The following is a 22,630-nucleotide window of genomic DNA, read 5'->3' as shown; positions in this document are numbered from 1 at the left end:
CAGATTGGACCACCCTGGTGAACAACATAGCAAGTATGTTTGAGCATGTGCCTGAATTTGGACTGATTTGGCATGATTTGTCTTTGTCTGTGTTTGGCTGCACAAGCAGGAGGTGAATTGATGGTCTAATAAAAAAGTCAAATTGTATTCTGTTCTTCAACTATAGTGGAGTTATGTATTAAAAACCTAGCTCGTTATTTTGCATCTTTTACGTTTAAATAAAAGTGTTAATCAATTAAAGTAGTTATACAAATGGGCATGGGCTGATGGTGAAATTCTGGGCCGTTAGTGATGTTTGGCTGACTTAGTTGCACATAACCAAGGTTAAAACTTATCTATGATGAGTGATTAGGCACACGAGCAAGATTGGTCTGCACATAGTTGTTTGAGTTAAAGAGTCTGTTTTATGTTTTGCCTCAAATAATAGAAAGTTTTATATAAAGTTTTTTTTCCTCAGCCATTTGATAAATAATAATTAATTTTAAACTGGAATAAATTAAACTCCACTTTCAAAAAACTTAAAGAAATCACAGACCTGGTTATTTTCCTTTAGTATAAGCCAAAAGCTCTTTAGTGGACACCAATAATATTTTATATGGGAGAAGAAAAATACCCTGATGCTTAGTTACAAAGACTGAGCATGCAGTGAAATGTCTTTTGCAAGTCTTAGCAGGTTCAGTGGCTGTTGTGTTTTTATCTGATGTGGAAGCAGGATGACTGAGGATTTAAAAAAAGCACAGACACTCATGTAACAGCAGCATGACTGTATGCTGGAATTGGGCATCATTAGGTGAGTTTGACATGAAACAGAAAGGATTCGTGTACCCACATTTTGGGCATTTTTCCTAAAATGGTAGTGACTGCAGACATGATGGGTCTGTGTTGGTATTATGTGGGTGGAAATGTGTTCTACATGTTCTTTGTTATGGCATGTGGGTGAACTTGTAACAGCCCTGAACAAATACAAGAATTGCTGGACCTTAAAAATCATACACAGATTTATTTGAAGTATGTCCATCCACATCTTTAGTTAGATACACTGCATAGATTCTGGGATGTTATCTCACAGGTTGTATAACATGCTGGGCCAACTTGGCATAATTATATTTTTGTTATAAGGCCTTTATCATTTTATGTTTATGTTATTGAATCTTTTTAACAAGCTTAAAAATGTTGATTGTTGATTAAATGCTATAGTCTTACCTCACTTAAAACCACATTATCAACTATTTTGAGTTTTCAATTTGTCTAAAGCAGCTAACCCTTAGTTGGTCCTTAGCAGAATACCACCAACACCAACTGCAAAGTCTCACCCACACATCCTTTTTGCACGTGCTTCAACACAGCATTTCTCAGTGCAGTTAATAATATACTATTTTCAGAAGAAATGTGTATATTATGTTTCTTGGATCTGTTGTATTATTGTGTACAATAAATACTTGTATAATAAATAGCATGTAGTTTAAAATATTTAGACTTATAACTGAAAAACAAATGGGTAAAGAGTAAAAGTAATGAAAAGACCTCTACTGTAGACCTGTCATCTCTTCACAGAGGTTGTTGGGGCTCTGGATACCCAAAAGATTGCGATGGTGTCATGCGGTCGGGGGCATTCGATGGCAGTGAATGAACAGGGTCAACTGTTTGCCTGGGGAGCTGGTGATGGGGGACAGCTGGGACTGGGGACCACAGAGACGACTGTTCGAATTCCCAGGTGCCCGTGTAGTTTATAGGAAGAAGGGTTTAGCCTGGCCACACAGAATTACACATGCCAGTAGGAAAACTTACAGTACTTACCAGCAGCCTAGCACCTACTTGTACAGCGTACATCTGGCCACTGCCACAGCTAAGTGTGTCCATAGAGCGTGCAGACGTAGACAGGTTTATCAGAGCCTATTTGAAAACTGTTAGTCACAGACTTCCTGTAAGTCTTTCACATGCAAATACTGGGAAAATGGGATTTTACTGTAATAAGTGGTTTGCAAAACGTTTTCTAGAATAAGCAATTAGTGCCCTGACAAACAATTTTATTTTTAATAGACAATTTACTGAAAGTTTATGAGGGGAAGAAAGCAGACAAAAGAGACTAAGACTAAATAGATATATCAGAAATATATTTATATCTATATGCTCACAAAATCATTATTAAAAAGAAAGAAAAACTACAGTGACATCTTCATTGTTAATCCATTGGTTACTCAGACTAACCTCAGTGTTATAGTGGAGGAGAAGAAGCCCCATGTAAACATATACTCAGCGAGATAGTTTAATAGTCAGTATTTTGTATGCAGCAGCCTTTCATAATTCAGTTCAACTTAGTTTTATTTATATAGCACCCAGTCACAACAATAGATGCCTCAAGACACTTTGTATTGTAAGAGAAAGACCCTACAGTAATACAGTGAAAATCCCAATAATCAGATCACCCCCTATGAGCAAGCGCTTTTGTGACAGTGGGAAGGAAAAACTCCCTTTTAACAGGAAGAAACCTCAGGCAGAGGCAGGTTCAGGGAGGGGCGGCCATCTGGCTCGACCAGTTGGGGGTAAGGGAAGGATGACATGAGAAAGACACATTGTGGAAGAGCGCAAGAAATTATTAATAACTAATGATTTAATGAAGATTAGTGTAAAAACACATGGTAAGAGAAAAAAAACACTCAGTACATCACGGAAGCCTCCAGCCGACTAGGCCTATTGCAGCATGACTAAGGGAGGATTCAGGATCACTGGATCAAGCCCTAACTATAAGTTTGATTAAAAAGCAAAGTTTTAAGCCTAATCTGAAAAGGAAAGTGGGTGTCTGTCTCCAAAATCCAAACTAGAAGCTGGTTCCACAAAAGAGGGGCCTGAAAGCTGAAGGCTCTTCCTCCCATTCTACTTTTAACTACTCTAGGAATTAAAAGTAAGCCTGCAGTCTGAGAGCAAAGTGCTCTATTGTGGTGATGCGGTACTATGAGGTCTTTAACATAAAATGGGACCCGATTATTATGGATTTAAAAGGGAGCCAGTGAAGAGAAGCCAGTATGGGTGAAATATGCTCTTTCTAGTCCCTGTCAGTACTCGTGACAAAAACTCACTGAAAAGCTGGAAGCTTTTCAGTGAGTTTTTAGGAGATCAATAATTACCATACTGCATCGTAGAAGTAATAAATACTAGTTTTTCAGTATCAATCTGAGAAAGAGATTGCACGAAAGGAAGAAAGCAGTTCTTATATATTTGCTTAGTGTGTGCATTGAAAAACATCCTGGTCAAAATGACTCCAAGGTTCCTCACAGTGTTACTGGAGGCCAAGGTAATCCCATTTAGAGTAAGCATATAGTAACATATTTCTAAGATTTTTTTTTTAGGGCCACGTATGCTAACCTTAGTTTGTAGCGGAATTTAGGAATTATAGGTCATCCAGGTCTTTGTCTTTCAGAGATTCCTGCAGTTTCACTAAGTTGTGTGTGTTTTCTGGCTTCATGGATAGATAAAGTTGGGCATCATCTGCATAGGAGTGAAAATATATGTTTTGCCTAAGGCAGGGGTGTCCAACTCCAGTCCTCAAGAGCTGCGGCTTTTAGATCCATCCCTACTCCAACACAGCTGAATCAAATGATTGGATTACCCCTTCAGCATGCCATCAAGTTTGGCAAAGGCCTGGTAACAAGTCATTCATTTGGTTCAGGTGTGTCGGAAGAAGGAGCGCGACAGTAGCTCTCGAGGACTGGATTTCAACACCCCTCGCCTAAGGGAAGCATGTATAATATAAACAGAACTGGTTCTAGTGTGGAACCTTGTAGAACTCCATAATTCACCTTTGTGTGTAAAGAGGACTCCCAATTAACATGAACAAATTGAAGTGTTATAATTTTACGAAGTTTGTCTGAATTAGATCTCTCTTGTAAATGAGATGTTGAGTCTCAATGGGGCTACCTGTATAAATAAAAGTTAAATAGCAAGTAAAAAGTCTATTAGATAGATGTGATTCGAACCACCTTGAATAGCTACAGCATGCTCTAATCGCTGTAATTAAATTATGGTCATCGAACCTCATTGCACCGAGGTTTAGAAGAAGCACAGACAGGAATCTACCATCAGTGGCCATAAGAAAACCATCTGTAACCTACACTAAAGCTGTCTCTGCAATCTGATGCATTCTAAAACCTGACTGAAACTTTTAAAATAAACAATTTCTTTGCAGATGATTAGTTAGCTGTTTTACAACTACTCTTTCAAGACTTTTTGAAAAAGGCAGGTTAGGAAGGTTGTGATTGGCCTATAATCAGCTAAGACAATAGACATCAGGTTTGACATTATTTGGAATTCCCAGCCTTTTCATGCATCATCTACTTAAACAAGAAATGTTTTAAATGTGTATTTTTTTAGCTTGATAAACAAATGTTTTTGTTTCTTTTTAAATTTATCCTAGGTTGGTCAAAAGACTGTGTGACCATCGCATCTCTCAAGTAATGTGTGGGAATCAGCACTGCATCGCACTTTCTAGAGGTGTGAAAGACAATTTCTTTATAACACCTCATCACTGTTCACGATCTGAATGTTGGATCCCAACTGTGTCCAATCGAGCTGAAATGTATGGCATCAGAAAACCCTCATAAATTCTTAAATTTTAGCTCATCTATCCGCTCGTCCACAGTTCACTAGAAGCGTTAAGCCTTAACAGTATTGGTCAGATCTGAGTGAAACTTGCACATGGTCAAGGCTGTTTTACGAGCAATCACCAGGCAGTAATGATGGAGAACAAGTGTGTGTGTTTATCAATGTAACAACAAAGTGTCAACCATCAGCATCAAGGTTAGCATGACTAGGACTCAAGACATAATATTTTCATTAAAATATGTGATTGCAAAGGGAGGAGAGCATAGTTTGAGAAAATGCAATGGTTTTGCATTATGGGAGATTTTAAATTGACTGTTTTTTGTCCAAAGAAATGTGATCAGATGTTGAACCACAGCTTCTTGGGGCTAAACACACATAGCTTCATGTATTAATACTAACAGGATAATGGGGTCTGTGATTTATCTGTCAGCCTGAAAAGTTGTGTATTTATTTATGTTTGGTGTAAGCTTTGACTTGATTTAAGTTTGGCTATAAATGAAAACATTTGGTGTTGTTGATGTTTTGGCAATATGTAGGTCTGAGCCACACCCTGTAACAGCTCTAAATATAGCCACTCTATAAAACAGACATCTGCCCTGTATTTTGTGTTCATTATTGGTGTTGATGTGAGGTAAAGTTCATGATGTGCGTTTTTCCTCTCAGATGGCCAGCTGTTCACATGGGGCCAGAACACCAGCGGGCAGCTCGGGTTGGGGAAAGGAGAGCCCAGCAAGCTGTTCCCTCATCCTCTAAAGTCTCTGGCAGGAATTCCTTTGGCACAAATAACGGCAGGAGGAGACCACAGTTTTGCCCTCTCATTGTCTGGAGCTGTATTTGGCTGGGGCAAAAACAGAGCTGGACAACTGGGCCTTAATGATAAACAAGGTAATAATCACCTGGTTAGAAAGAACAGCGACTGTTATATGATATAATGCAGAGTGTAGAGCTTCATGCAAATTATATAAATCTTTACGTAATATTGTGTCTCACATTTTTATCAATTTATTCGCGCTTGGGAAAAAAAAAAGGTTTTCACAGTACTCCACATGGTGTTGTGAAAAACTAAGTACACCTGTACTCTTTTGATAATATTTTAGAGGTTAAGTAACAGCTAGGTACTATTAATAATTAATAATGACTGTCAAGTGTGAGTACCGCTATCAAAGCAGACGTTTTGGCACTTTCTGATCTGAAGCATTCACGTCTTAACACAATGCCACAATCTTCCCTGGAAAGGACGTCTCAGCAAATTCAAACTGAGCAATACATAGAGAAACTGCAAAAAACCCAGCAGCTACATCTCAGACTCTAGAGGCCTCTATTAGCAGGTAATTGTAAAGTTCATGATGGTACAAATAGAAAAAATCTGAACAAGTGTTTGTAGGGGTGGGGGGGGAAAATCGATACTGTGTAGTATTGTGATATTTTGTTTGCTAATAATGTATCGATACAGGGACAGCAGAAATCGATATTTTGTTACAAAAAAAGTTTTTGTGGACTGGAACATGCTCTGACTTCAGAGCATGTTGATCCTTTTTCTGAGCAAGAATCCTGACATTCCTTCACTGTCCAAATGTGTGTAACTTTTTTTTTTGGCAGCAATAAACATGACAGTTTACTTATTTTAATTTAAGACATGTTTTATTTTAATTAAGTTTAAAACTTTTTTATTTAATGTAAAATTATATTTTGTTTTAATTTACTTTCAAATTCTTCAGTTGCTGAAGGGGCTGCATAGTTTTCATAAATTTCAAAGTTCAGAATAGCTATAATTGTACCAGATGGTTGCATTCAGTTAAGTTGGACTAGACTGTAATACAAACCGTTCAGTTTGTCAACAATAAAACTGACTGAAATGAGAGACTGAGTGTGAGACTTTGATATTAGATAAAATAAATATTGATAAAGTTTACCTTTATGTACAGAATCTGAATATCGCAAAATATTTTTAAAAAATTGCAATAATATCGTATCGTGCGTTAAGTATTGTGATAATATCGTATCGTGTGTTTAACAGTGTGGACTTGCTCGTGTGTTGTCGCCTTCCACAGATCGTGCCGTCCCATGCCACATCAAATTTTTGAGATCTCAGAAAGTTGTTTACATCAGCTGTGGAGATGAACATACAGCAGCCTTGACAAAGGTATGATTTATGTTTAACTGTGTTGTACATGCTTTACATATGGATGTTTAATTTTGGCCATTTCTAGTAACAGATATTATGCAACCAGATATTATAAAGTCTTGTTTTGTTAGGTCGTTCTTGTTTAGCTGCCATAAAAATTGGTGCAAGAGATTTATATTATTTTACACAACACTCTGTTAATACAGAGTTAAAAACTGAGTCTTATTCCAACCACACGGTCTAACCCCATCTTATCTTAATCTACCACCTAACGTGTGCCATAAGTGTTTTAGTGCAAGACTATGCATAAAGTTTCCCTCTTAAATGGAAAAAAGCACGGAAAAGGTCAGTGTGTTTACTCTTCCTGGCAGGATGGCGGCTTGTTTACGTTTGGTGATGGCTCGTGGGGTCAGCTGGGTCACGGCTCCACCAATAGTGAGCTTTTACCTAGACGAGTGCTGGAGCTCATGGGCACCGAGGTGTCCCAAATCACCTGTGGCAGGTACTGTCTCTGATAAACCTACAGACGGCTTTTGTTGGTTATACCCATACGATCTCATGGAACCAAGTAAAACAACACTGGAGTAAAGTCTATGTTTATGAAGCTTAAACTTTTTTTTGACTCTCAAAAAGCCGCAGTTTTAACTCTCTTGTACGGTGTGTGTTTTTTTGTTTATTTTGTTTTAGTATTTTCTCCACACCTGATGGGAAAGGAATACTGAAAAGACTTATAGAAAGTTACCTTGTCCCTTAAATGTTAATAGCTTTGATTGTTTTGCTTCCAGCCACAGACATTTGTTGCATCTTTTTTTTTGCTCAGTTATTTCTTTTATCCTCTTGACCGTTAGAACAAAACTTCTCTTTGAGAATCCAAATTAAAAAAATATATAAACATTAGTAATAATTAAAAAATATCTGCTGCAAAAACAACTGATCTAAACTGAACATGTTAAATCAGAGAGCTGTAAGGTACCTTTGATAATGTTAACTGCATATCTAATGCTGTAAACGTGTAACTATCAAAGTGGTAAATTTACTTTTTTGAGTTTCTTCATTTCGTGGTTTTTCCTTTTGCCAGGCACCACACGTTGGCGTTCGTGCCTTCCTCTGGCGTGGTATATGCGTTTGGTTGTAACAGCCATGGCCAGCTGGGAACAGGAATACTGGGGGATGCCAGAAGCCCATTTCCTGTCAAGGCCAGTTTCCTGACTGGAAAATTCCATAGAAGAGGTAAGCAGAGGACTTGCCGATCAGTCCCTATATGCTTGTGACCGAATGCCTTTTTAAAAGTGCCTCATTCCCACTTCTCACGTTTGTTAGACATGTTTCCTGTTTGTGCCTTTACTGGTAACTGCAGTGGAAATCCAGGCAGGCAGCTGTGAATGTTACAGTTTTATTTGGCCTAACCATTATGGTCCTGGGAACCTTGTTTCCGATTTTTTCCTTGAAGACAATGGAGAACTTTGAGAGAATTTACAATTTACGAAGTCTTAAAACAGAAAGAACAGACTGATAACGATACAGTGGGCTTTGTTAGTGTCCAGCTAGACTCTGCTGCTTCACTGTCTTGCGGAGGTATTTCTGATTTGGCTCCAGTTGCTGTTGCCAAAACAACCAAGAGGATAGTTGGTATTCAGCCAAAACAGCTTGTATTTGCACAGCAGTGTCTTCTGTTGGATTTACCAGAAATCATCCTGCAATCTGCTTGTAATGTAGGCTAGGGGGTGTGAGTCACAGCAGAGATTTAAAATATATATATATATATTGTAAGGAGACTGCAAGAACACAATTTATTCTGCCATGTATATCAAATTGAAATAGCACAAAGAAGAGCTTTTGAGCCAAATGCTTTATGATTGCTTTATGCTTCCACAGTGTATTATTCTTTATCCTTCATTACTGTGTATCATCTTTTTTCTCAAGGTGAGGAATCTTTACAGACACATGCAGTTTAAAGTGATTTAAAGTGTGAAATATATATATTTTATTCCCTGTTATTATGTTCAGTGTCTATCTCTTTTTTATGTTTCTTAATTAGAATCAAAACAGTATACCGTGACCAAAATCATCTGTGGAGGAGACCATAGCTTCTTATTGTACTCTAATGAGCAGGTATGTGATTTCATAAAGATTAATACTAAAATATCACATTTTTTAAAATTAAAAATATATACTTACTTCCAGTTTTACCATTGTTATTGTTTGTTTGAATTTTCATGAATTACATAAATGCTTTGTTATTTATTTTCATGTTAAAAATATAGAGAAATGTGAAACTGAAAATCAAAGATGTACTCTAAAAACCATCAGGAATTAAAAAATGATTAACCGTATGTGACACACATATGCTTCTTAGTTTCCTGCAGCACGCTGTATAATTCTAAGCAATCACATCCAAAAACTCCAAGCAATCATGTCTGTGTTACTTAGGTTTAGTGTTTCACCACAGGGTGGCGTTAATGTCTCAGCTTTAACCAGTTCAGTTGATGGAACTCTGTATTTGGAGCCTTTATCTGGTTAAAAAAATGTAACTTTCAAGCAAACTGTCAGGAACGTAGGCTGATAAAGATGTAAAGCGCTTAGCCAAAACATTTCCATCTCAGGCGTGGCCTCTTTATTTTGTCGACGCAACCCAGATCAAACTTTGCCACACAGACTGCAAAGGACCAAAGCAAAGTCTTCCGTGTTTGTAACAGTGGTGTTATGTGTTCTCTGTCTTCCCCTCTACAGACCTCTGTCCCCTCGGAAGACTTCAGAGTGATTAATATTGGCAAAAGTCTCTCACCAATCAATTATGAAAGTTTGAATTCGTTGAGGCTGAAACTGATGTACAACACAGACTCTAGCATCACAAAGTAAGCCAACGATAAAAGGGTATTGTGTCAGATATTTTAGATTATAAGATAGAATGTAGACTCATATATAATTGGTTTACACAAATACACACAGAGCTTAATTCACTTTAATCACTGGAAAGTCTCCCCCGTTACATTTTCATTGTAATGTGTGTTTCGTTTACAGTGACGTCATAGTTCAGCTGTCGTCGACGGCGTGCTGGAATGCCAGCTTCTTGGACCAAAGGTGCATAGACCTCACCTGCATCAATATGAGAAATACACAAATAGTGCAGTCAGGACTTGTTTTATATTGGAGCACGGTTGCATGTATTAATGCAAAAACCTTCAGTGGAAGACAAAACACCACTGAGCTTACATTTTTCTAAGAGCTTTTCTAAAAGCTTACAGTGCTAAGAGTATTAGTGAATCTACATAGACAAGATATTTTTTCTTTAGAAAAGGTACTTCATATAAATTAGATTTTGCTACTTTTACTTAAGTCAGACTTGTAATTTTATTTTCACCTTTAAGAAAAAGAAGTCAGTGTTGACCTTGAGGAGGAAACATTTAACAGTTAATAAGATATAGCACCAAAATGCGAAGTGTAAAGAAGAGCTGAAATAATTAATTAAGAGGTGATAAAAATGTTTAAGTTCCCACCTTAATAGTGCAGGATTTAGTCAGTATTTGCCAAACAAAACTTGGATGCATGCATACCATCTGGATGACAAGTTATGACCAGATATTTTATTCTTCGTTCTCCGTCACTGTCTGTGTTATTATTAGAAGAAGTGTTTGATTTCTGCAGGTTGAAAATGTGACAATGATTTATGTTAGACAGGCACGACATATTTAAAATAGTTAGTACAATTATGTGCTGCACGTGTGCTACGTCTGTATCGCTACTGTGCTGAGCCAAAAATAGCACATGCTCAGGATATTTGGCCTTGGTTCAGGCAGGTGACAGATGGCACAAACTGCAGTCGCGCTCGACATCAAAATTGCAGTTTTTCCACTGAATGCTGCCACAGAAACTCTCCCAGTATTTTAGGACAAAAAAGGGCACCACAGTCCCCAACAAAGGTTTAAAAAAAAAAGGAAACAAGAAGGATCTGTTAGCGTTTTATTAGTACAGATTCATCACAGAGTAACTTCTTAAGCCCTTCAGGTGTGTGCCATAAATGAAGGAAACGCATGCCGTGTGATCAACTCACAAAGATGTACTTTCTCTGTCAAATACCCTCAAATCAATGCATATCATCTTATCCAGCTGATTGTCAGGCCTGGGAAAGATGCTATCTGTTTGGTTAGCGAGATCTGTGCGAGTCCATCAACCTGTGTGTTGACATCATGATGTATGTAGGACAAACTAATCAGCAGATACTTATCGCGTCCTGGGAATGAGTTGTAGAGGTCACCGGGTTGGAAAAAAAGGCCTCACAGACACATGCGTGAAAAATGAATCTTTCAAAAACTGAAATGCCACAGGAGGTAAAACAAATAGTAACATCCATCATAAAGTAAGTAAGTAGTGCATATGAAATACAGGAGGACAGACTTGTACTAATTGTCTGACTAAATGGAAATAAATGTTAGTTTCTGCCTTAGTTAATAACATGAAAACCTTCCCAAAAATGTAGCCATAAAAACTGTATTTGTATCTCCTTTTATTAGGTACAGCTGTGGGATTTGCTGCAGTTGTTCAGAGCACATCCATGCACAGGAAGTATTAGCATCACAGTTGGGACCCAAAACTGCTCAGATGGTGCTTTAAGCTCAGAGAGTTCTCTGAATTTAATGGGTCATTGCTGTGACTCAGTAGTTTTGTAGCACAAACCGCTGCACCATCTGCAGCACTGTTTGCTCTTTGACAAACAGTCTCCACAGGATCACGTCTAATCTGACTGAGTGGTAAATGGTAAATGGCCTGCATTTGTATAGCGCTTTACTCAGTCCCTAAGGACCCCAAAGCGCTTTACACTACAGTCATTCACCCATTCACACAATTGCAATGGCAAGCTACGTTGTAGCCACAGCTGCCCTGGGGCGCACTGACAGAGGCGAGGCTGCTGGACACTGGCGCCACCAGGCCCTCTGACCACCACCAGTAGGCAAACACAGGGTTAGTATCTTGCCCAAGGATATTTGGCATGCAGCCAGGAGGCAGCCTGGGATCGAACCACCGACCTTCTGATTAGTGGCTGACCTGCTCTGCCACCTGAGCTACAGTGCTGTAAATAGTTGCCATTAGGGATCAGTCCACTGTGTCAGTCAGTATTTGTCTTGTTGTGCCTATAGGGAAGGAAGATGTCATTTACAGATAGCTAAATCTTTAATGCTCAGTGTCAGTGATATGTTGAGGGTTGTTTAAGGCGAAGCAGCGAGTGTGTTTATCAACTGGTTCTCACTCTCGTCATCTCCCAGGCAGAAGAAGAGATCTGCTTAGGGATAGACGTAAATACATTTAGGCTGCATGTATACTTAACCATTGCTTATATTGCAGTGAGTATTATCACACCTACCTAAAGGTGACTCACAGCTGACTTGCTGGATGACAGCTTGGAGTAGACCTGTGTTTAATCCAAAGCAACTTTCCATCAAAGCTTTATCACGAATTCCCTGAATATGAGCTCTGTTTTTTATCCTTTGCTGAGATCTCACTTATATCTTTCTTTATCTGCTTTCTCTCAGTGATGATACCCATTTCAAAACCAACCCAAAGATCCCAGGCATCGATCTCAACTCTGTCAGAATGCTGTTTGAGACTCTGAGCAAACCAGCTTTCTCTGAACTCATGGAGCAGGTACTGCTTCTAACCTCCAAACCCAGTTTACTGTATGTCTCTAAGGACACATGGTGCATGTGTTTGATAATGGCTCCTGTTGTTGTCTGACTTTCTTTATCTGACCAGAAGCATGAATAATAATGTGTATGTGTTAGTCCCCATAGGGAAATAGTTCCTCTGCATTTAACCCATTCACCCAGTGAAGCAGTGGGCAGCCACCAATGCAGCGCCCGGGGAGCAGTGTGTAGGGACGGTACCTTGCTCAGGGGTACCTCAGGGTAGCCGTTCAGTGGAGTTGAACCCCCGACCTTCCGATCATGGGGCCACCACTCTACCTACTGAGCTATCCCTTGTATACTAAAGAAAATAGCATACATGTTTTGGTTTACTCTAATAACCTAATCAATTACCTTTTAAGCTATTACACATAAAGTGGATTCATAAGCAATGAATGTAACGTAACTGTCACCAGACAAAGCTGGTGAGAGCTGTGAAAGATTTAGTGTCAAACAGTTAATCTCAGGAATTGAAGGAGTTCTGCGTGAATCCTAATGAACCCCTGTGCCTCTGGCTGTAGATGTTGCTGCTGAAAATCAGCTGCTCACTCCAAATTAAAACCTCATTGTTTGTATGTAGGTCACCAACGTCTAAATCCATAGTGATTTTCATAGAAATTGGTATCAATGAATGTGATAGAAAGTGATTTTTGTCTGAAACGCTTTGTGTTTTGGCTCCTTAATGATGCAGGTTTAATACATGCAGGGTTTGCTTTGTAACCATTCATTTGGTGGAATAAAAAAAAAAGAAAAAAAGAAAATCCATGTTTTGAAAGTAAATCAAGTTCTGCCACAGATCCATGGCACAAAATGGAGAACTGGTTGACGACTCCTAACATTGGCGCACTAATGTTATGTTTGGGACTGAAGTGGCCTCAGTCTGATTGATGCAGGCTGAGGCCTCTTTCCCCAACCACTAAATAACCTCTTGCAAAATTTAGCAACTGACGTTTTATCGCTGCTGCCTCGTTCATCCAGCTTGTTTGGAAATATAAAAATATCCCATCACATTCAGCTTGTTTTTTCTTCTTTTTTTTTTTTTAAAACAGTAAAACCCTAATAATTCTCTGACTGCATTTTGTCTCTAACATGAATCTTCTTTCTCTGAGCAGTGTAACTAAACAGAGGGTGTAATGTCTGCATCCTCTCTCTCTTGTTTAGGCCACCAAGAGTTTTGAGAGCCTGCTGATCCCTCAGCTGCCACGCTCCCCTCCTGATGTCGAGGCCATGAGGATCTACCTCATATTGTCAGAGTACCCGGCCCTGCAGGACTCCAAAAACTACATCCGCCTCACTATACCCCTAGCAATGGCTATTCTGCGGCTAGATGCCAACCCCAGCAAAGTATTGGGTATTACATTTGCACGACCACACTGAATACAGTTTTTCATTCAGATTTGACTTTGGGAGATAACTGAGAACTGTGAAGCTCAGCAACTCTGTGCTATGTCCCACCATGTTAAGCTTACGCTGATGTTTAGAATATATCGGTATCCTCGTCCATATCTGTGCTACGTGTGCTTCGTCAGCAACAGATAAAAAAACACCACCCGGACAACAATATTTTCACAGCATCTTCAAACATTAGAGCCTGGCTCATATGGATTTTTGAACTCACTACTGATATTTGAGGAAAACTAGGGGTTTTAACAGAGGTAAAGGTCAGTTACTAGCCCGTCTGCTAGTTTAGTCTTCACTCTGTGGCCACATGAATCAGTTTAATAATAATAATGTTTGTTTTTTTTCTTGGTGGGTCTTGAAAATTACTTTCGTGCATTTATTTTAAATATTTGGATGATATTTCATAAAATGTTGTTGACACTTTCAAAGATATTCATAGTGCTGCTGCAATAATACAGACAAGTGACAAAAGCGCTCTGGAGAAAGGTTTGTTCACCTCTGCACATGTGACCGACTGCTGCGTAAAACTGTTCATGCATGTCTGGTCTACGCCACACAAACATACATTCACTGGCCATTTTATTAGTTACACCTTAGACCCCTTTTTGCTATCAGAACTGCTTTAATACTTCATGGCATCGATTTAACAAGGTGCTGGAAACATTCCTCAGATTTTGGTTCTCATTGACACGGTAATGTCACACAGTTTCAGCAGATTTGTCCATGATGAAAATCTCTCATTCCATCACATCGCAAATGTGCTCTGAGATTTGGACTGTGGAGTCCATTTGAGTGCAGCGAACTCACTGCTATGATCAAAAACGATGAGATGATTTGACATTTGTGACGTGGTGCGTTATCCTGCTGCTTCCTCAGAAGGGACAGTACACTGTGTCATAAAGGGATGGACATTATCAGCAACAGTATTCAGGTATGCTGTGGGCTTTAAACTATGCTCAAATGGTGCTAACTGTCCCACAGTGTGCCAAGAAAATGTGCCCCACACCACCAGCCTGAACTGTCATTACAAGGCAGGATGGAGCCACGATTTCATGTTGTTCATGCCAAATTTGAACCCTGCCATCTGAATGTCACAGCAGAAATGGAGATTCATCAGGCCAGGCAAGATGTTTACAGTCTTCTGTCTGAGCCTGTGTGAACTGTGGTCTCAAATTCCTGTTCTTAACTCTCATGAGTAGCAACTGGTGTGTTCTTCTGTTGTTGTAGCCCATTTTCTTCCAGGTCTGACATATTGTGAGTTCAAAGATGCTTTTTTGCATACCTTGGTTGTAACGAGTGGTTATTTGAGTTCCTGTGCCCTTATTGTCAGCTCGAAGCAGTCTTGCCATTCTGCTCTTTGGTCTTTGGCAGCAAAACATTTTGAACTACTGCTCAGTGGATGGTTTCTCCTTCTCAGGCTATTTTGTGTAAATGGCCTGTATTTATATAGCGCTTTACTAGTCCCTAAGGACCCCAAAGCACTTTACATATCCAGTCATCCACCCATTCACACACACATTCACACACTGGTGATGGCAAGCTACATTGTAGCCACAGCCACCCTGGGGCGCACTGACAGAGGCGAGGCTGCCGGACACTGGCGCCACCGGGCCCTCTGACCACCACCAGTAGGCAACGGGTGAAGTGTCTTGCCCAAGGACACAACGACTGAGACTGTCCAAGCCGAGGCTCGAACCGGCAACCTTCCGATTACAAGGCGAACTCCCAACTCTTGAGCCACGATCGATGTAAACCCTGAAGATATTTATATGGGAAATTCAAATTATATCAGCAGGTTCCGAAATACTCACACCAGCCTATCTAGCACAACAACCACGCCACGTCCAGAGTCACTTAAATCATCTTTCTTCCCCATTCAGTGCTCAGTTTGAACTTGCGTACATCCCTAATTAGTTACTGCCCTGTGGTTGGCTAATAAGATATTTGTGTTAACAAGTTGTTGAACAGGTGTATCTAATGAAGTGGCTTTAAATTATTTAAGTGCTAAAACAGAATGTCTGTGAAGGTTCTCAGTCATCCAGGTCATCGTAGTCAAAGGAGCTTGCAAAGAAAAGCGCCTGGACTTCTTTAAGTTACTTGAAGACGTTTCACCTCTCATCCGAGAAGCCAGAGTTTCGGGTGAGTAACTCATCCGAAACTCTGGCTGATTGGGACCCACACCCAGTTTCACACCTTGGCTCAGGCGATTAGAGGATCATCAGGGGGTCCTTTTGTCCCTCTGTGGGTGGGATACTCCCACTAGGTTTATATCTGGGACTCTCCACCATTTGACCTTAGAACTGAAGAAGCGTCTCGGATGAGAGGTGAAACGTCTTCAAGTAACTTAAAGAAGTCCAGACGCTTTTCTTTGCAAGCTCATTTGACTGCTAAAACAGAAGCATTGCTATTGTGTAATTCCTGAAATTCCAATACATCATAGAAGAAACTGACAACATCAGTGCTACTTGAGTCCACCATAAAATATCATGGTGTATTTGGTTGAGGTCATTTATTTTCCTCTCCTTTTTATGTCTCTGCAGACAACTGGTGGTGTATCGTGGATGGCAGCGTGTTCACCCGAATGGTCGACATGTACAAGAGCATTGTTGTCTTTATGCTAACAGGAGGCAAGACGGTGCTCGTGCCCATGTTCTATGAGAACTATTTTCTTGCAACTCTTCGGCTGCTGGAAAAGCTCCACAAGGTATTCACAAACGACACTCGCCGTTCTCAGCTGTGCTTGTTCGGCAATACAATCCAAGAAGGAAGTGTTTGTGTCACGGTCAGATGGTTCTCGGTAATCTGTCGTCTGCCGTGTACTGTGACATTTCCTGGAGATCAGCAGGTTTTTGTTCCATGTTACCAGGTAAACTTGAAGGCACAACACGTGGAGTACAACCGCTTTTACATCCCAGACATCACCAGCCTCGTGGACATCCAGGAAGACTACCTCAAATGGTTTCTGAGTAAAGCTGAGATTGTGAGTACTGAGTTTGGGATAGGTTTTTGGGAAGGCATCTGTGTTTGTCAGGTCTGTTTGTCTCTTCTTGCTGCCCACTTGTTTCATAAACAACACTCGGGCATTGGAAGGAATTTAAAAATCTCTTCGTTTCTACTTTTAAATGTCTTTTTATTTTTCAAGTGTCAGGTTTGATCAGATGACTTTTCTTTCATTCTCATTTTTAGAAAGTGGGATCATCCCCTTCACAGGTAGTTGAATTAAAGACTCAGTTATTAAGATAAATGATAATAGATAAATGTGATTCATTTAAATGGTGATGGTTTATTAAGCATTCATTCTGTTTTCCCTGCAGAGTGACTTTCCCGCAGTAAACCTGTGTGCCTACCCGTTCATACTGAACGCAAAAGCCAAGACAACCATGCTGCAAACTGATGCTGAACTGCAAATGCAGGTATCCGCTGCTGACAGACTTTATGTGTCAGCAAATGTTTCTTAATTGTTCTCGTTCTCATGTGAACATTGTTTCATCCATTTCTCTCCACCTGTGTCCGTTACCAAGATGGCAGTAAGCGGTGCAAACCTACACAATGTCTTTATGCTGCTCACACTGGAACCCCACCTCGCTAGGAACCCTTACCTGGTGCTCCATGTGCGCAGGAGCCATTTAGTAAGCGACACACTACGTGAGCTCACCATGTACTCTGACGTGGACCTCAAGAAACCACTCAAGGTGAGAGGCGGCACTCACCGGAGGCGTAACTTGGACAAAGCGAAGATTTGTTTTTGTTTTTCATCTGCTTCTTCCTCCCTCCAGGTGATCTTTGATGGAGAGGAGGCCGTAGACGCAGGCGGCGTAACTAAAGAGTTCTTCCTGCTGCTGTTGAAGGAGCTGATGGATCCCGTGTACGGGATGTTCACTCATTACAAAGAGTCCAACCTGCTCTGGTTCTCAGATAAAGTGAGTTTCCCTGGTTGACAGTTAACAGGCAGTGGAATTAGTATGTTAAAGTATTTATCGAGTATATTTAAATATAATTAAGTCTAATTTTAGCATATTACCTTCAACTTGAAGCATTACGGTGAGCCGCACTGCTGCAGACAGTTAAACACGAAGCTCTTTTCCAACTGCTGCACCTGCTGTGAACAGGTTTTAATGAATGAGTAGTTGCAATGTCTTCAAATAGGAAACTTCATCTTTTGAGATGGTTATCCAGAAGAAAAATGATACTTAATCTGGAGACTGTGTTTTAAAACATCAGAGACAGATCAGAGACAGCTTATTTATTTATTTAGTTTATGGATAATTTAGAAACACACAACTGTTTAAGTAACTTTGGATATGAACTAAAATCATCGGTTAATTCCTAATGCACAACAGTGTAGCACAGCTAATCCATGCTTTACAGGGGTTATTGCATTTCAGTCACAAAGCTGAAAGCTGCATACAGTGGTCCACTTCTTTTTTTCTACCTCTGAAAGAAAAAGAAAAATACTGTGACTCTGCAGACTGAAACATATTTGGACTTGCTGACAATAAGCAGCCTGTGCTGTTGGCCTTTAGCTCAGCTGTTTTCTGGGAAGTAAAGCGTTTAGGTTAATAATGATATTATGAGATCTCAGTGACGTCAGAAAAGAAAGAAGATTTAAGTAATTAGTAAGCATACTGCTCCTGTGCTGTGTGTGTAAATTGCACTCAGCCTTGTTTTAGGTTTGAAGCATCTTGTCTGGGCTGTGTGGGGTCCAGCCTAATTTGCCCCTTGGAGATAATGTCTCTTTGACATGCGCAGGATGGACGAGTCATATCTGTTGCTCAAAAAGAGAAGTCAGTGTTTCAATAAATCCACTGACCTTTTCCTTTTAGTTTGAAGCCTTTCAGCTTTCTTTTGTCTGGGTTTGTTTTTTTGTTTTGTTTTTTTTTTGGACTAAAGAGCAGTCGGCCTATAATTGATTACCCGAATGTGGACTGGCAGTTGTTTGACTGCTGCTGTTTTTTCCAAGAAGAAGAGCTGCTGTTTCTGCAGTTATACACAGAGATGCTGTATGTCAGTGGGAACACTAAGGTTTACAAAACACTCACCTCTATAAGGGAGCTCGTCCCTCAGCCTTGACCGTCATGCTGACTGAGATTGGAAACAACATAATATTAGCTCTGTTCAGTCAGTCACCTCTCTGTCATTCAAATTAAGGTCAAAATCACCCCCCCCCCCCCCCCCCCCCTTTTAAACTAACTCTTTGTAAAATTATTAAGTAAAAAAGTAAGAGGTATTTGCATGAGAGTAGCATTTATTTTATATAGTCCAAGATTCCTTTTCTGGCACATAATTATAACACACAGTTGCAGCCATAGTGATAATCTAGAAGATGTCAAGATTTTCTTTTGGAGTGAGACAGAAGGACATGATTAGAAATGAGTACACCAAAGGGACATCTCAGGTTGAGTGGAGACAAGAGATGGTTTGGACATGTGCAGAGGAGGGACAGTGAATATTGGAAAAAGGATGTTAAAGATTGAGCTGCCAGAGACGAGGAAAAGAGGAAGACCACAGAGAAGATTCATGGATGTAGTGAAGGAGGACATGCAGAGGGTTGGAGTGACAGAGGAGGATGTCAGGGATAGAGTGAGATGGAGGAAGATGATCTGGTGTGGCGAGTTGCGCTCGAGGGGTGGTGTTGTTGGTTTCAGGGTCCACTATGTTGTTCCAGAATATCTCAACTATTCGGTAGGTTAATGGTTGGTGTATTTTTAGGCACATACTTAGCGATCATTGGATGAAGCCCACTGGTGATCTACTGACCAGCTGTTTGTTTCAATTCAAACAACTGTCATGGCTGCCATAGCCTCTACAGACTGCTTTGTGTAGATGAGTTAGTGAAACAGCTTCATCAGCTTTCTTGTGTTTTTGTGCCTTGTGATACAACATACAGTCTCTTTCTTGCACGAGGGTGTAACCATTGACATCCTCACATCTGTCCATTGCCAGTTTTTTTCATTTTGTACAAATCTGGCTAACTCTTCCAAGTTTTATCTTTTTTTCCCCTTCTCTTCAGCGTCCTTATACTCATCATAAAAATTCCCTTTTAGCACACAAACACAAACAATTTTCCTTGTTACTAAAGCTGATTCTTAAGTGTGATTTCACTAACTCGTCTACACAATTTTGTAGAGGTAATAGAAGCTTTGGCAGTTGTTTACTTTAAATGACAACTTTAATCTCCATATTTTGGCTTTATTCTATCCTTATGATAGCATATTTACCTCGAAGCTCTGATATCTTAGAGTTAAGAAGAAAGGTACCTTTTTCATATTTGTATAGTTCTGTGAGTGTGAATTTACTGCTGGTGTACCGTATAACATTTTTCAGCTCGTGGGATGTGAGAAATTGTCGAGTTACGTTGAGCCAGCTGACATGATGCCACCAAAGACTCTGCTCAGATTTCAGCCACAGAGAAGTGGTAAAAGAAAGGCAACAGGAAAATAATGTTTCTGCGTGCATCTCCAGTGTTTTGTAGAGCAGAACTGGTTCCACCTGATCGGGATCATCTGCGGTCTGGCCATCTATAACGCCACAGTGGTGGACCTCCACTTCCCCCTGGCTCTCTACAAGAAGCTGCTCGAGGTGTCACCCACGCTGGAGGACTTCAAAGAGCTCTCACCCACCGAAGCCCGGTAAACATGGCACATTGCAACTCACCATTTATTTTTAATTCATTTTTTAATCTATATATTTATTTATATATAAGGGTTAATCTGTACTCTGAGTTGGTAAAGACTTAAAATAATGAATGAAAGAATTCAATTTTTGATCAAACTTAGCAGAACAGGGTTTTTTTCAATAACGGCATCGCAGACTTAAAATGACTTAAAATGAGACTTCAAACTGAGACTGAATCCTAAGATTGCGCGTAAGAGGAAGGAACTCACAGATTTTTGCGACCTACTGTGTAGCATTTGTATTTCTGGGAGTTAAGGTGCAAAATATAAGGAGGAGAATATTTAAATCAAGCACGAAGTTTACAGTTTTGGGTTTTTGTGTATTTTTCTTAATCACCTGTAAAACTAAACACACCTGTTAGGTTCAAGGTTCAAGCTTCTTTATTTGTCACATGCATAGTTATACAAGTATAACACACAGTGAAATGTAGTGAATGTTAGCACTATTTGGTGAATGCACTCAGATGCTGTTTTGCTCTGTTTAATAAATCTTGCCCTAATAGGTGATGGAGAGTAGATTAGAGAGGCAGATGAAGAAAAGGATGAGCGAGATTGAATCTCAAGTCTACACTCGGCGAGTGAAGCCAGTCGATAAATGTATGAATATGTGAAGACCGATATATAAAACGTGTAAATTGTTCTAATAAAGAAAGTCCCAATCTGGGGGCTTTACTGTCCCACAGAAACAAAGAAATAAATTGGTGCAATGATTTTAAAAAATGCCTGGAATAAAAAAAGATTATGACTCCATTAATTTTAACCTATTAGCAAGAAGAGAAGAAAGTCTGGACACGCAGGGCTGTCAGAGTAAAGTGATGATAATATCTCAGCCTTGGGCCAGCGACTTGAAATAGTCCTCCTTTAGAAGGATGTTTACCTTCATCGGGGTTAGGATCAAATCTGCACCCGGATGCCAAATCCGTGTGCCACTTGTTTACATAAGCAGTGTTTTTGCTTTTCAGAGTAGCAGTGAGATTGTTTGCCACTTCATTGAATTTAGAGCAGGAACGGTCAGCATTTCCGTTCAGCCTAATTGTCTCCAGTCAACTATTGATTTTGCGATTATCCATTGAATGTGATTACCGATACGTACGGGCTGCAGCAGCCTGTTGCTCTCGAGACAACACCATCTTAAAGGACACTACATCTTAAAATGTTTGTTCTTATTATTTTGTCTGTCTTTTTGAGCCGTTCAGCTTCAACAGGCTAAAGGCAGCACAGTGGAGACAACACACAGATAAGAAGCAGACACCAGCTCTGCTTTCTGATAAAACATTGTTTGATATTTTCTTTGTACTGTGACCTCAGCCGAGTAACTTGGGTCAAATTGCAAAACAATAATAATATATCCCCTTTGGCTAATTAGCATTTCCGTTGGCAGCCCATTTGTCCTTCCTGTTATTGGTGGTTATAACATCTAGCATTTTCTTTTCAGGAAAACTAACACAACACTCCCTGTGAGTCATTTCCTATTATTAATAATTCACCTCTAATCTGACAGAGCCTGTGTTCACGATTTGTTTCATCTACGGAGCTGTTGGAGCAGCACGGCTGATCCCTGGGTTTTCAATGTAAAGGTCAAACGTGGATAGAGTTGAGAGTTAAATACAAGTATAACACCAAAGAGCTGCAAAGAGTGTTACCGACAAGTTCTGTATTACTACAGCTCCAAGCAGTGACTATAACACTGTGTGTAACACCATAATACAGTTTTAACTTTCCTTGTTTTGCTTCTGTCTGCTGAGCAAATGACAGTTTGAGTTTTCTGTGTTGGTTTTTATGAGTTGATTTCTTTGTTTCTCCAGGAGTTTACAACAGCTTTTAGACTATGAAGGAAGTGACGTGGAGGAGACGTTTCTTCTCAACTTTGCTGTAAGTGTAACTTTTTATTTGTTGATTTTTATGCCACGTGTGTGAAAAATGGCTTTACCTCCCTGCTTGACTATGTGGATGGTGTTCATACTCAAAGAATCTCGTATTTCAAGTCAAGTTGATGTTAAAGAGTCTGATCTTTGGTTTCGTCTAACCGCGGCATTTTCTCCCAAGCCTTCTCTTGCTCATTGGCAAACTTAAGACTGGCCGTTACAAGTGCCATCTTGAACACTTCATAGGTGGTGAAAGATTTTCAGTTCATTACAACGTAGCATATTGCC

General features: G+C 39.8%; 1 protein-coding gene across 4 annotated transcripts in view; it reads left to right on the top strand.

The window, feature by feature from the left end:
• herc3 (HECT and RLD domain containing E3 ubiquitin protein ligase 3) overlaps positions 1-22,630 on the top strand; it is a 41,228-nt gene that overhangs the window by 3,341 nt on the left and 15,257 nt on the right. For 2 of the 4 annotated variants that reach the window (XM_086295474.1, XM_086295473.1), the window contains exons 3-21: positions 1,555-1,714; positions 4,412-4,488; positions 5,263-5,484; positions 6,651-6,742; positions 7,096-7,226; positions 7,803-7,954; positions 8,763-8,836; positions 9,455-9,579; positions 9,746-9,805; positions 12,253-12,364; positions 13,564-13,753; positions 16,344-16,507; positions 16,670-16,783; positions 16,990-17,013; positions 17,118-17,216; positions 17,325-17,495; positions 17,580-17,723; positions 20,266-20,432; positions 22,283-22,349. In XM_086295474.1, coding sequence (XP_086151600.1) covers positions 1,555-1,714; positions 4,412-4,488; positions 5,263-5,484; positions 6,651-6,742; positions 7,096-7,226; positions 7,803-7,954; positions 8,763-8,836; positions 9,455-9,579; positions 9,746-9,805; positions 12,253-12,364; positions 13,564-13,753; positions 16,344-16,507; positions 16,670-16,783; positions 16,990-17,013; positions 17,118-17,216; positions 17,325-17,495; positions 17,580-17,723; positions 20,266-20,432; positions 22,283-22,349 — 2,345 coding nt within the window. The remainder of the gene's footprint in view (positions 1-1,554; positions 1,715-4,411; positions 4,489-5,262; positions 5,485-6,650; positions 6,743-7,095; positions 7,227-7,802; positions 7,955-8,762; positions 8,837-9,454; positions 9,580-9,745; positions 9,806-12,252; positions 12,365-13,563; positions 13,754-16,343; positions 16,508-16,669; positions 16,784-16,989; positions 17,014-17,117; positions 17,217-17,324; positions 17,496-17,579; positions 17,724-20,265; positions 20,433-22,282; positions 22,350-22,630) is intronic. The other 2 variants (XM_086295476.1, XM_086295475.1) reach the window with 2 other exon arrangements.

Source organism: Aulonocara sp. 'chitande type north' Nkhata Bay, linkage group LG6, assembly GCF_057382095.1.
Source record: "Aulonocara sp. 'chitande type north' Nkhata Bay isolate Kocher_YH1m ecotype deep benthic linkage group LG6, A_spYH_male_GT1.1, whole genome shotgun sequence".
In the NCBI taxonomy this organism is placed as follows: domain Eukaryota; kingdom Metazoa; phylum Chordata; class Actinopteri; order Cichliformes; family Cichlidae; genus Aulonocara; species Aulonocara sp. 'chitande type north' Nkhata Bay.
Note: the sequence above shows the minus strand (reverse complement) of the source record. Positions and strands in the feature narration are given on the sequence as shown.